At 43.7% G+C, this 15,013-nt stretch overlaps 1 protein-coding gene across 2 annotated transcripts; it reads right to left on the reverse strand.

The window, feature by feature from the left end:
• Nucleotides 1-3,424: 3,424 nt before the first annotated feature.
• On the reverse strand, nt 3,425-14,488 carry LOC144112397 (uncharacterized). Of its 2 annotated transcripts, none has more exons than XM_077645239.1 (5): nt 14,191-14,488; nt 13,332-13,425; nt 12,722-12,797; nt 10,552-10,663; nt 3,425-3,564 (listed from the first exon to the last, which is right to left on the reverse strand). In XM_077645239.1, exons 1-5 carry the CDS (start codon nt 14,204-14,206, stop codon nt 3,440-3,442), a joined length of 423 nt encoding a protein of 140 aa, XP_077501365.1. In that variant the 5' UTR covers nt 14,207-14,488; the 3' UTR covers nt 3,425-3,439. The 2 variants fall into 2 exon arrangements, with proteins under 2 accessions (XP_077501365.1, XP_077501364.1); XM_077645238.1 differs by having other exon boundaries at nt 10,534-10,663.
• Nucleotides 14,489-15,013: the final 525 nt, after the last annotated feature.

Genomic DNA, 15,013 nt, shown 5'->3' on the forward strand with positions numbered 1-15,013 from the left:
GACCGAAACGAGCTAAATCACAACACATCGGTTTTACAAGCGTTCCTCTGATACGCGTCAAAACTTTTGCTCTTATAACTGCGCGAAAAGCATGTATTCTTGCATATACAACGAAACAAGCTGTTTTAGAACGAAACGAGCTAAATCACAACATATCGGTTTTACAAGTGTTCCTCTGATACGCGTCAAAACTTTTTCTCTTATAACTGCGCGAAAAGCATGTATTCGTGCTTAATACAACGAAACAAGTTGTTTTAGACCGAAACGAGCTAAATCACAACACATCGGTTTTACAAGTGTTCCTCTGATACGCGTCAAAACTTTTTCTCTTATAACTGCGCGAAAAGCATGTATTCGTGCTTAATACAACGAAACAAGTTGTTTTAGACCGAAACGAGCTAAATCACAACACATCGGTTTTACAAGTGTTCCTCTGATACGCGCCAATACTTTTCTCTTATAACTGCGCGAAAAGCATGTATTCGTGCTTAATACAACGAAACAAGCTGTTTTAGACCGAAACGACCTAAATCACAAAACATCGGTTTTACAAGTGTCTCTCTAATACGCGTCAGAACTTTTTCTTCTATAACTGCGCGTAAAGCATGTATTCATGCTTAATACAACGAAACAAGTTGTTCTAGACCGAAACGAGCTAAATCTGAAAACATCGGTTTTACAAGTGTCCCTGTGACACGCGTCAAAACTTTTTCTCTTATAACTGCGCGAAAAGCATGTATTCTTGCTTAATACAGCGAGACAAGCTGTTTTAGACCGAAACGAGCTATATCTGAACACATCGGTTTTACAAGTGTCTCTGTAACACGCGCCAAAACTTTTTCTCTTATAACTGCGCGAAAAGCACGTATTCTTGCTTAATACAACGAAACAAGCTGTTTTAGACCGAAACGAGCTAAATCACAACACATCGGTTTTACAAGCGTTCCTCTGATACGCGTCAAATCTTTTTCTCTTATAACTGCGCGAAAAGCATGTATTCTTTCTTATACAACGAAACAAGCTGTTTTAGACCGAAACGAGCTAAATCACAACACATCGGTTTTACAAGTGTTCCTCTGATACGCGTCAAAACTTTTTCTCTTATAACTGCGCGAAAAGCATGTATTCGTGCTTAATACAACGAAACAAGTTGTTTTAGAGCGAAACGAGCTAAATCACAACACATCGGTTTTACAAGTGTTCCTCTGATACGCGCCAATACTTTTCTCTTATAACTGCGCGAAAAGCATGTATTCGTGCCTAATACAACGAAACAAGCTGTTTTAGACCGAAACGAGCTAAATCACAAAACATCGGTTTTACAAGTGTCTCTCTAATACGCGTCAGAACTTTTTCTTCTATAACTGCGCGTAAAGCATGTATTCATGCTTAATACAACGAAACAAGTTGTTCTAGACCGAAGCGAGCTAAATCTGAAAACATCGATTTTACAAGTGTCCCTGTGACACGCGTCAAATCTTTTTCTCTTTTAACTGCGCGAAAAGCATGTATTCTTGCTTAATACAGCGAAACAAGCTGTTTTAGACCGAAACGAGCTAAATCACAACACATCGGTATTACAAGTGTTCCACGTGATACTCGCCAAACTTTTTCTCTTATAACTGCGCGAAAAGCATGTATTCGTGCTTAATACAACGAAACAGGCTGTTTTAGACCGAGATGAGCTAAATCTGAACACATCGGTTTTACAAGTGTCTCTCTAATACGCGTCAAAAGTTTTTCTTCTATAACTGCGCGAAAAGCATGTATTCGTGCTTAAAACAACGAAACAAGCTGTTTTATACCAAAACGAGCTAAATCTGAACACATCGGTTTTACAAGTATCCACGTGATACTCGTCAAAACTTTTTCTCTTATAACTGCGCGAAAAGCATGTATTCGTGCTTAATACAACGAATCAAGCTGTTTTAGACCGAAACGAGCTAAATCTGAACACATCGGTTTACACGTGTCCCTGTGACACGCGTCAAAACTTTTTCTCTTATAACTGCGCGAAAAGCACGTATTCTTGCTTAATACAGCGAAACAAGCTGTTTTAGACCGAAACGAGCTAAATCACAACTCATCGGTATTACAAGTATTCCTCTGATACGCTTCAAAACTTTTTGTCTTATAACTGCGCGAAAAGCATGTATTCGTGCTTAATACAACGAAACAAGCTGTTTTAGACCAAAACGAGCTGGATCTGAACACATCGGTTTTACAAGTGTCCATGTGATACGCGTCAAATCTTTTTCTCTTATAACTGCGCGAAAAGCATGTATTCGTGCTTAATACAACGAAACATGCTGTTTGAGACCAAAACGAGCTAGATCTGAACACATCGGTTTTACAAGTGTCCATGTGATACGCGTCAAATCGTTTTCTCTTATAACTGCGCGAAAGGCATGTATTCGTGCTTAATACAATGAAACAAGCTGTTTTAGTCCGAAACGAGGTAAATCTGAACACATCGGTTTTACAAGTGTTCCTCTGATACGCGTCAAAACTTTTTCTCTTATAACTGCGCGAAAAGCATGTATTCTTGCTTAATACAACGAAACAAGCTGTTTTAGACCGAGATGAGCTAAATCTGAAAACATCGGTTTTACAAGTGTCCCTCTAATACACGTCAAAACTTTTTCTTCTATAACTGGGCGAAAAGCATGTATTCGTGCTTAAAACAACGAAACAAGCTGTTTTATACCAAAACGAGCTATATCTCAACACATCGGTTTTACAAGTATCCACGTGATACTCGTCAAAACGTTTTCGCTTATAACTGCGCGAAAAGCATGTATTCGTGCTTAATACAACGAAACAAGCTGTTTTAGACCGAAACGAGCTATATCTGAACACATCGGTTTTACAAGTGTCTCTGTGACACGCGCCAAAACTTTTTCTCTTATAACTGCGCGAAAAGCACCTATTCTTGCTTAATACAGCGAAACAAGCTGTTTTAGACCGAAACGAGCTAAATCACAACAAATCGGTTTTACCAGCGTTCCTCTGATACGCCCCAGTCAAAACGCACTACAGGATTCTAAGACAGAAAATTTCTGTAGTCTGTAGTCTTGTCGTATTTTGGGCATGTCTTGTGTAGTCTGTCTTGTCTTTTGTAGTCCTGTCTTCTGTTGTCTGTCTTGTCTTTTATAGTCTGTCTTCTGTAGTTTGTCCTCTCTTTTGTAGTCTGTCTTGACTTCTGTAGTCTGTCTTGTCTTCTGTAGTTTGCCTTGTCTTCTGTAGTGTGTCTTGTGTAGTGCTTGTACACTGTGTAACAGTCGTTACTGTCACCTGTCAAATAACGCAGGATTTGTGTTCTGGGGTAGGCTATGCACAAAAATGCACAGCTTGTTAATGGTCGCCTGTCAATTAACACAAGCTTTGTGCATTCCAGAGTAATTCGTGCACAAAACCACTAGAATAGAAATGAAAATGATCAATATTTATTTACTGTTTCGTGCTTTTTTTTCGAGCTTGCTGATGCATGCTGTCCAGCGTTGTCCTGGCCGCAGGTTCCTAGATACATCGCCCATGAGCCAAGAAAAATGGTTTTTGTCTTGGCTGAAAAAAACAAAAAATAGAGATCACCGCTGCTACCTGCGCAAAAAAAATGTGAAAGCGTTGATGCTTCCTCGACACTGGTCGCCTTTCAAATTTGGCGCCATGGTTGTTTTCTCGTTGACTTGATTGGTTATCAATTAACTCTTATTTTACCCTCATTTCATCCCAGCAACGATTTTGAGTTTTCAAATTTCCCTCCACGGATCGTTCCTGCCCACTCACTGAATACCCGCCCAGTCTAATCACGCGTTCATTGCCTTTCGCTTCTCAATAATTACCTAATTGCCTCTAATTTATCATTCTTCTTATCTCCTGGTTAAGTATAGGACACTTATCACTGGTCACGTGATTGCTCATTTCGAGTTTTCAAACTTGGCGCCAAACTTTGGCTTTGTCCATACTTCCAGTTTTTCAAACTTGGCACTACGCTGTAGCTCCACCTACTTTCAGCGTTTTCAAATTTAGCGGCACTTTTTCTCTGGCCCAGCCACTTTTTGGACATTTTTGGCTGTAAATAATTATCCGATTATGAAATTTTCTTTTCGAGCAGCATCCTCACATCATCCTCTGCCAATTACACAACCAATCGTATGACGCTATCTCTTCTGAGTTGCCCACAACTGCTGCGGACACGACCCCCGGCAACTAGCCTAGTAAACTTCTCACTTTATTCAAAATGTGTGTAATACTGAACAAGGCTTATGACTGGCCGAGTTGGTACTGACTCACCTTAAAACCAGCCAGAACACACAAGAAGACATGAGCTCAAGAGGCGGGACTAACAAAAATTTAATTGAAGATTTTGATTATTTGATTTGTGAGGGTTTAACGTCCCAAAGTGACTCGGGCTATGAGGGACGCCGTAGTGGAGGGCTCCAGAAATTTCGACCACCTGGGGTTCATTAGCGTGCACTGACAACGCACAGTACACGGGCCTCTAAAATTTTGCCTCCATTGAAATTTGACTGGTGCGGCCAGGATCGAACCTGCGTCTTTTGGGACAGCAGCCGAGCGCCATAACCACTGAGCCACTGCGGCGGCATCATTGAAGGAAAGCCGCAAAAGGAGACCCGCGAAGAGATACAAGCGCACAATAGCCCAAAGCAGTGAAAGGGCGAAGTGCAATCAAAGGTCACTGGCATACTAATGAATCATCTAAAAAAGCAAATTCCTTACGGTGAACGTTTTCCGATGGCTTAGCCACACGTGTCATTAGCCTTACCGATGTAGTAAGCCTCAACTATCTATCGACAGATTTATCCCTTCCATAAACCACTGATGTGTTGTGGAAATTAGGCGTGCAAAGAGACATGTCATCCTCAGATTTGCATTCACAAGATTGAGCATACAGTGCCAGATTAGAATTTGCCTTCCCCCTAAGAGTGAAAGTGCTCAGTCAAGTGCAAATTCAAATATCTGCCTGTCTGCCCATATTAGTTGCAGCCATAAGGCAGTGGAACGCAATAAACTCCATTACTTTTGCAAGTGGTGAACCTCTTTTTGTGACACTGTCCATTGTGGACAAGTACCCAGTTTTATCAAGCCTTTTTAATGGCAGCGCAAAGGCCTCCTGTCTTGCACTTTGCTGTTAAGACAACAGCAGCATTACGCTTTCCCGCGACTTTCTTGAGACTGTGAAATACTGTGGAGGTAAGGTGTATCAACATCATCGGAGTATGTGCTCCTTACCCTCGAGCGAGTGAAAACATACTACAGTCGAACCTCGTTATAACGAACACTGATATAGCGAATTATCGGTTATAGCGAACTAATTACGAATTTTGGTTGGTCATGCTTCATTTCAGTGACATTTATTCTTTTATAACGAAACCGAAAACGCGAGATCCGCCGCGATATCGGCTGTAACGAAGAAATATTTGGTTTACACGAGGCTCAGAACTTGAAAGTAGCATAAAAAAAAAAACCAAAATGAAAATCGAAGGCCGATACACAGCTGAATTTTTTTTTATCGTTTGAAAAAGTTTTGCCGTCTGGCACAAAAATCGCGTTTGGATGGTCGCGCCACCTGTGAACAGAGCGCGAAAACTCTGAAAGCTCATGACATGACAGAGGGCCGAAAGGCGGCGCCACTTGTCCAGCGGTAAAGAAAGGCAAGCGCAACATTGGCAACTTTGAGGCCGGCGTTCTGACATCAGCACAGCGGCCAGTCTTGTTGTTGCAGCGCTCGAAATGGCATCGAAGAGGAAAGCGATCTCACTCCAGACAAAGCTGCAGATACTGAGAGCTGTGGACAGTGGCCGCAAGAAAAAGGATATTGCTTCGGAATTCGGCGTTCCTCCAAGTACGTTATCCACCATTTTGGCCACTAGAAAGAAGATTGAGGGCAACACCGAGGACGCCATAAAAGCCGACCGTAAACGAGTTAGGCCTTGCCATCACCCGGACGTGGAAGCGGCTTTGCTTTCTTGGTTTAAAGATGTGAGGGCGCGAAATTTGCCGGTGTCGGGAGCACTTCTTCAACGGAAGGCCCACAGCCTGGCCTGCGTACTGGGGCATGACGATTTCTGTGCAAGCAGCGGTTGGCTGCAACGTTTCAAAGATAGGCACGAGATCGCGTGCCACACTTTGTCTGGCGAAGGGTCCGCTGTCGACATGGAGACATGTCAAACGTGGCTGGAGAATTTTCGTCCTCTGCTCCAGGAGTACGACGAGTGCGACGTATACAACGTCGACGAAACCGGCGTGTTTTTCAAGTTGTTGCCAGAGCGGTCACTGGCGATGAAGAACGAGACCTGCCATGGGGGCAAGAAAAACAAAGACCGGGTGACTGTCGTCGTTGCCGTGAACATGGACGGCTCCGACAAAAGACGGCTCACCGTCATCGGCAAGTCGGCACATCCGAGGTGCCTGAAAGGCGTCCGGAATTTGCAGATTCAATACACGTCGAACAAAAAAGCGTGGATGACGACCAAGCTTTTCGAGGACTGGCTGAGAGCGTTAGACCAGGACATGGAGAGGCAGCACAGGAAGGTCCTGTTGCTTTTGGACAACTGTTCGGCGCATAAAGTTTCGATCGTGCTGAAGGCAGTTCGCTTGCAGTTTTTGCCACCGAACGCAACTTCTGCTTTGCAGCCTTTAGACAAAGGCATTATTCGTTCGCTTAAGTGCAATTATAGGAAGCGTTTGGTGACGCAACTGGTATTTGACATCGATCGACATAGATCGACAACAATAAACATCAAGACGACACTCGAAATGTTGTACGGGTCGTGGAATGAGGTGAGGCAGTCGACAATAAGGAACTGTTTCGCGGATGCCGGTTTTGTTCTGCCTGCCGACGAAGAAGAAGTGCAGCCCGAAGACCAGGCAGAGCTGGACAGAACTTGGGATCGGCTGGCAGTCCCAGGCGTCGAATTCGACGATTTCGTTTCGGCCGATGAGAACTTGGCCGTGGCGCCCGAGCTGACGGATCAAGAAATTGTGGATCGCGTTTTGTTGCCCGAGGATGACAGCAGCAGCGACAGCGGTGAGAGTGAACGGGATGAACCAACGATGAGCAGTGCGGATGCCGCGGACATGGCCAGGAGGCTGAAAGGATATTTGGAAAAACTCCCGACGACGAAAACTGCTGACGTAGAAAAGGCCCTCTTGAGCATGGACAATGTAGAAAACTTCATTCTGCGCAGCGCTGTGAAAAGCCACCAGACGAAGATAACATCTTTCTTCAAATGAACGAATGCAAACCTGTTTGGCTGATCCCGGGCTGGCGTTGCATATGTCTCCTCGCCCAACGCCGCCTCTCCTCCTCCTCTTCTCGCCCAACGCCCCCTCTCCTCCTCCTCCTCTTCTCTCAAAGCTGCTTTGGCAGCTTTTTTTTTTCAACGGTCCCTCTCGGGGCCACCAATCGCGCTTCGGCAGAGCACGCAGGCGCGATGGTTCCCGCTGTGTCTCACTCGAGTTCCTCTCTCTACACCAAGTCGCCTATGCGCAGACACATGGTGCAGTCGTTTCGCGCCATGCACTTTCACGTGCGCGGCGACGTAAGAACAGTCGTGTCAGCCTTCCCATATTCCGGCCTATTTTGATTGAATGCCACAAGGAGACAGGTAAGGATTACCACGTTTGTAGTGGGTTCAAAGCCAAGTATATAATGCATTTTAGTGTCTAGAATATTTGCGCGAGCCAAATTACGAATTTGTCACAGCCGATATTTATGTCTACTGTTACAACGAATATCGGATATAACGAACTGATTTACGGTCCCGATGCTACTTCGTTATAACGAGGTTCGACTGTATGACAGGTTGTTGAGATGGGCAAGTGGGAACCTAGCTGCTTGGAAACCTGCTACAAGAATGCGTCCTCAGCAGTGATGGCATGACTTACCTAAAGCTGATGTCATGCACATGATTGCACACCCATCAAGTGTTTCCATCTTTACTGACCTTAACCAGCGACAAATTACACCTCTTCACCACCCTTCCCCAAAAACGAGTGGTCCGACTCGTAGCTAAAAAGAGCCTTCCCCGATCTTTAGCTGTAGCCCCGACAAACATATTCGTCCACAAAGCGCAAGTCTGCATGAAGAAACTGCTAACGGTTCTGCTTAGACAATTCTGATGTAAAAGACAGGCGTTGACCGCATGCTTTAAAGACTACTAAAACATCTTGTGCCAACTTATCTGAGCCTTCTATGTCCAGAAAAATTACAGTCATGAACATAACGAAATGCTACTATGCCAAGGTCTTCCAAACAGGGCTCTAATGCCTTATTGACTTTAGACAAAAAAATGTTGCTGAGCAAAGGTACGACCTGCATGTAAATACCACCCTGCCAACTGACAAATGCGGATTTGAAGTAAAAGGACAACAGCCCCAAGAAGCCAGCAACCAAAATCACGCAATCATCTGTAAAAGCATGTTCATTGTTCACCCTGATGCAGTTTGCACATACTTCAGAGGTCTATCATGTGACAATGAATAGTGCAGGCCCTCCATGTCGATGCTCACTGCAGAGCACCCGCCCAGGTTGCTGTCCACAAGAAACTAGAACTCCACAGAACTCCACTTTTGTGAGTTGGCAAGGCAGTATTTACATCATAAATCAGGCATATGCAGAGGGTCCCAGGTTGCACTGTTCATCCGCGACATTCTTCTGTCCAAAGTCGATACCGCATCAAAGCCCTGTTTGGAAGGCCTCGGCATAGTAGCATTTCGTTATGCTGATAGCTACCTAATTTTTTTGCACAAGGAGGGCTCAGATAAGTTGGCACAAAACGTTTTAGAAATCTTAAGGCATATGGTCAAAGCCTATCTTTTAGGTCTGAATTTCACTAAGCATAACCGTTTGAAGCTTCTTGACTTAGACCTGCGCTTTGCGGACGACCACATATGTTGGCGCCAAAGCCCAAGATCAGGAAGCCTCTTATCTACGAGTTGAACCACTCGAGGCTGGTGGAGGACAGGTTGGCAATCACATGCATCACGACTGCTTTATGGAAGTCATGCCATCACAGTGTTTAGAATGCATTCTCGGAGCAGGTTTCCAAGCCAATGGCACCTGGGTTCCCACTTGCCCATCTTGCGCACCTGTCAGAGTGTGTTTTTACTCTCTCGAGGGAACGGAACACCGTTCACATGATGCTGACGTAGTTGAGCAGCACAAAAAGACGGGCTCTATACTTTACCTCCACGCCATTTCGCACCATCCCAAGAAAGTTGCACCAAAGTATGATGTTGCTGTTGTCTTGACCGCTAAAAGTAAGGTAGGAGCCCTTTGCTTCTTCGTTCAAACTAGGCTTGATACAACTACGGGTAATCGTCCGCTATGCACAGTGGCAGATAAAAAATGTTCACCACTTGCAAAAGTAAACCGGTTTTTTGCATTCCACTGCCTCGTAGCTGAAACTACTATGGGCAGACAAGCAGATATCTGAATGTGCGCCTGGCTGAGAGCACTTTCACTGTATAGAGAGGAAGGCGAATTTTCACCTGACACTGCACGTTCAATCTCGTGAATGCTATCAGAGGACGACCTTTCTCTTTGCACGCCTGATTTCTGCGGCACATCAGTGGTTTAGGGAAGTGATAAATCTGTCCTGATATAGTTGAGGCTTACTACATCAGTAAGGCTAAAAACAAGTGCCTGGCTAAACCGTCCGTGAACCTTCACTGTAAGGAATTAGTTTTTTATTATGGTTTACTAGCACGTCAGTGCCTTTCGGTTATTTTTTGCCCACTCACTGCTTTGGGGTCTTGTGTGCTTGAATCTCTTTGCAGGTCTTCTTTTGCCACTTTCCTTCAATAAAATTTCAGTTGTTAGACCAGCCTCATCTTGTGCTCATCTCTTCTCCTGTTTTGTGTCTTCCGGCTGGTTTTAAGATGTAATACTGAATGCCGAAAGAAAGCCATTTTAGAGTCAAGTGCACTTATAATGGCCACAGCTATAATGAATGTTCATTTATTACAAAAAGTAGTGCTTACTTCAATAATTTATGCAGGAAGTATATGACACTGCATCAAAATAAAAAAGGACTAAGCCTCTGCCCCTCATGGCCAAACTGCAGTTACAGCAAACAAAAGGACACCATAAACCTGCCCCACATGCAAAAGCTTGCACTACAGGCCAACGCAGAAATAAGATCAGATTACTTCCCAAACTGCATGACACTGCCACACAAAGTAAAGATTGTGACAGGCAATAAAGGAGCAACAAAAAAGCAAACTGTAGGTAGCAGCCAATCTCATGCAGACAAGCTACAAGGTCAGGCCAACATAGACGTGGAAAAAATTTGAAAAAAAAAGCCACAACAAGCATATAATTTTTAAGGTTTTCACAGCCCTTTAAATCGCAAATACTTTCCTGAAAAAACATAACAGAAGCGGCAATTTTTTTTCGGCAATCAATTTTTTTCATGTACTTCATTATTCTTGAAGCATGGGCGGGCATAGAGTAGTCAGATTAGTGCATGCGTTCCTAAGCAATGCCATGCCAAAAACTGTACTTACAGAAAAAGCTTGCATTACTGAGTGAATACCACTGGCCATCCACTAATTTCCCAGCCTGCTCCAGGTCCCTGGCAAAAATCACACGCAACTTGGTGGCTTGCAGAACTTCCATGCAACTCTTGGTCTTTAGCTGGAAAAAAATTGAAGGATCAGTGAGATTAAAATTTTACATGCATAGCTTTGTTTCAATGACTGACTAAGAAAGAAACAGCGGTTTCTGTGAGCGCAACTATTTTTTCACACTAGCTTTCTACAGTAAACCATGTTTATCGCGACCTAATTCACACTGACTTGCTGCACGGCCCCAGCACTACTGTGTATAGCTCTATGGTTTCAAATGCTTGTTAGCTCTGAGCCCTTGGGCTTGCACTCGTTAATGCAGAAAACCTCGGAAAGGGCAACCAGAGCTTCGAGCTTTAAGCCATAGGTATTCAGAAGCTCAGTGGTCTGTGGGAGAACTTTTGGCTGGGTGACACAGTAGCAAATGCTTCTCCAGCTACTTTCACTTCATTGCAAAAAACTCGCACAGCAGAGACCTGTCCTCCATTTTGCATTGCAGAAACAATCACTGAAATTCAAAGCACGCATACTAAATGCACACCTACCTTCCAACACAGCTTCATAATAATGGGTATAATTATTGGAATGAAATACCAGTCAGTACATGTAGTTTTCAGTTTATCCAAAAATTATAAGCAACCGACAAACAATAAACATTAAAAGAGAAATAAAAAAACCAGAATTGTTTAAAAAATCTGTCAGAAGAATTATGTGACATCCACTACACTCCAGCAGCTCTTCGCCATTGTGCACCTTCAAACCACACTTTCTTACAGGCACATTTGCACAGAAATTGGGTTGAACCTGATCTTTAAGAATCTTTTTTGGTGCAACAGTAGGAAGAAACCAGATTTTACCCAAAAACGAAGCACCCTACACATTGCATCACAAGCCCAGATGGTGCACTTGTTCGCCTCTTATGCTTATGCAAGAAACAGGAACAGAGATATCTTGACTAAATCAAAAAAAGAGGAAGTGCAGTGCATGTGTAATGGAGAGAAGATATAAGCAATACCACACTAAAACACTGGGAGGATTCCAAGAGTAGGTGAATGCATGAATGGGTGGCAATCAGGTGGCTAAATGAGATTAGGAAATTTGAGGAAAAAGGGTGGTAGCATGTGGCACAGGAGACAGTTACCTAAAATGAACTAGAGAACCATTGTTCTGCACTAATTTTAACAGCACATTCACACGACAGACAAAATCACTAACTCCAGGAACAGACTGAGCATCATGCAACTCAATGTCAATCACCATTGAAAATGGCACCAGCACCGCAGACTGCACATGAGGAAAAGTAGACATATTTTTGCTCTCAACTTTGAGCAGCAGTCAGCTGCGCTTTTAGGAGCAAAGCTCTAAAGTACGGCAACATTGGCACTTTGTTTTACTGACATGAGGGTGCTTGTGAGCGTGCAAGTCCCATGTTTGTGTTGCACCAAATGTGTTAATTGCGAGGTATGTTTAACTAAAGAGGGGCATCTAACATGGGCATCAGCTCTTCATTACTTCCCTTCTATATCCCTCCCTTATATCACGGTTCAAGTGTCCACCAAAATGGGAGACAGTTACTGTTACATTTCCTTGAATTTCCTTCAACTAATTTTAAATTTTTCAAATATACAGCTTTAAGAAGGTAGAGGTACAAACTGTGCAGTATAACCATATGCTATGGCAATAAACCAGCAATAAATCTGTGCTGACAGCAGCTTGCCCAGTGCATTGCAAGGATGCTGTACCATACAAGGATTGGTGTCATCGTGCAAAGTTACATTACTGACTGACAATTTGGTCTCTGTGTCAGAAATACTGGTAAACCATCATTGTAGAGCACAATGTTTTTAAAGGGATAAATGAACATATAGGTCCTTTTCGAGGACACATATGCATACCAGGCAACAGGTGTGCAATGTCAAAGCACGTTTATGTTAACAGCAGCTGTGTCAAAAGCTACATCAGCAACTATATTTTGTACAAGCCTACAGTTCCGGTAATTATAAGCTGAGGTACTGCTGTGAAGTGCATGTAGAGTTTCATGCATTTCTAAACCTAGCTGCAAGCCTATATTGAAAATATTTTTCTAAATAGGCAGCTAAGATATGCATCAGTGAAAAAGAATAACTACCATGAACGGATCAGGAGGGATGACACAGTCGAAGGCAGGAAGCACGCATGGCCCAATAGATGCTGGCCGCTGGCAACTGCAAATAAATACATCCAGAGCAACAACTGTCAGTGGCTGTAGCCATGTCATGAATGACAAGAGAGGAAATCGTCTACTACTTTAAAAACTAAACTTAGACATAATATAAGTAAATAAAAAACCAATGAGCTAGCCCATGACAAAACAAATGAACAGATTTTATGTAATGCACCCATATACATTCTTTGAGAAGAGTCATAATGACTGTTATAACCACACTGAAAGATGAGCTGGCTGAAATACCGCACACCAATTTGAATAAAGGATGTGCAGGTTTTCATGAATTGCTATCATGGTGCCTTGCACCAATGTCTAGGTATTAAATTGAAAGTTGCAACCAGTCTGCCTTGGTTAAATGAGAAGAGGGAACGGAAAAAAGCATGCCTTCACTAGCAAGAAGCTTGATATCTCAGAGCACAGCTTGGCATCATAGAAAAATTGCTAGCGCATTTAACAAATATGCATACCATTAAAAGCTGCACAAATTTGTCGACTGGCAATGCAAGTAAAGGCAAGAGAAACAAAAAAATACCAAAGAACACTCGTGAGTGCGGCGAAGGGAGGTCTGCGGGTAGGATCCCGTGCCTGGGAAGAGTTCCGAGCTCGGAGAATCGCCGGCACCACAGCTGATGGCACGCAACCAAGAATAAATAACAAAGCGAAAATAAGTAACAAAAAAACCATCGACAATGGCGAACGACTTGAATGCGGGTCACAAAAGCGAGGGATATAGTAATAAAAAGGTAGAAATCCTAAATAATTGTGCAGTTGCATATCCGACAAACCGCAGTGCTCAGACGGAGAGGAAGCATCAACGTTTACAGCTCAGGAGACGCAAGATTGATCTAACTTTGACATAACACTGCCTCAAATCCTGTTCCACTGGGGAAGCACAGACAAGTTTACAAATGACAAGGCGATGAATATGAACTAGCCTTTCGCATGCGATCACTGTCTCAAAATTTAGTATGACGCATATTAAGGCACAAGCACTAATCCGATGAGTACTAACCCTGAGCAAAATAGTGCGGTGTCTGATCGCAGCTGGCCTAGCGCGAGCGCTCCGCCGCGCGGCACTTCTCGCTCATCGTCTTCTACGCAGTGCAAATCCATGCTTTTGCACCGAGTGTCGAAGCGCTAGCAAGCGAAAGCGTAACTCTGTTGTGATATCTGATGCCATTTTTATTTACCAAGGCACGCGAGTAATATATGCACATAAAGACAATGAGAACAACACTTGTCATGCAGGATATAGGCCCAGCTTTTTTGGCGCCGCATTATAGCTGCGGCAACCGCAGGCGGACTGCCTCCACTCACATCCCTATATAGCCGCATACAAATAGCGCGTGTGAATACAGATCATTAGCAAAGAAACGCAGAGCGGGACTCACCGGCCATGCGATTCATCCAGGCTTAGTAAAACGGCGCAGGAGTCTTCGTTCCCCTAACAGATGAAAAGACGTCGCAGCACTCTTCATGGCTTACCCGTTGAAACTCGCCAATGTTGACAGGCCGAAATCCTGGTCGTTGGCTTCCAAAACACACTCCTGCTCACCTTCCTATTCAATGAGTTCTTCACACGTGTCCGCCGTACAAGTACTCAAGCAATGCCTCAAAGAGGCAAATAATACAAAACACGACCTCTCGGTTGCGCTGCAATGGCGCCGACGGCTGCGCTTTCGTGTCGGTGAAAAATTACAAGCGACAAAAAAATTTGTTTTTTAAACCATGAATACTTATATTATCTTCACAACAAAGACACTGCATTTATTTTAAATTATTTTTAGATTATTTAAGAATACTAAAGCGCTTTCAGTTACTTTTTCTGGCATGTCGTTTGTAGAAGCTGCGATCCTGTGATCCCCTGAAGTGACCCGGATGCTCTAGCAGACGACGGAGCAGACGACGGTGTCGACAGAATGCAATTTCGTTTGATGCCAGATAAAATCACTAAGCTGCGACAAAAACAGCGAAGAAAAGCGCCGTATCTCAAGCTGGCGAATATCGTGGATAAGTTGAACGCAATTGGCACTATGGAGAGTAGCTGCGATGCATTAATTTGCGCGACACTGGCACGCTCACCGGAGATCATGAAACTGAACAGCTTAATCAGTGACCAGTACAAGCGGAGTGCTTTGATATCAACTGCGTTACGAAACTACGCCGAGTCTCACTTTAGCTAATATGCAACAGTGGCTAGCACTCGCCGCATCC

The sequence above is a fragment of the Amblyomma americanum genome, unplaced genomic scaffold (genome assembly GCF_052857255.1).
Source record: "Amblyomma americanum isolate KBUSLIRL-KWMA unplaced genomic scaffold, ASM5285725v1 scaffold_82, whole genome shotgun sequence".
Classification (NCBI taxonomy): domain Eukaryota; kingdom Metazoa; phylum Arthropoda; class Arachnida; order Ixodida; family Ixodidae; genus Amblyomma; species Amblyomma americanum.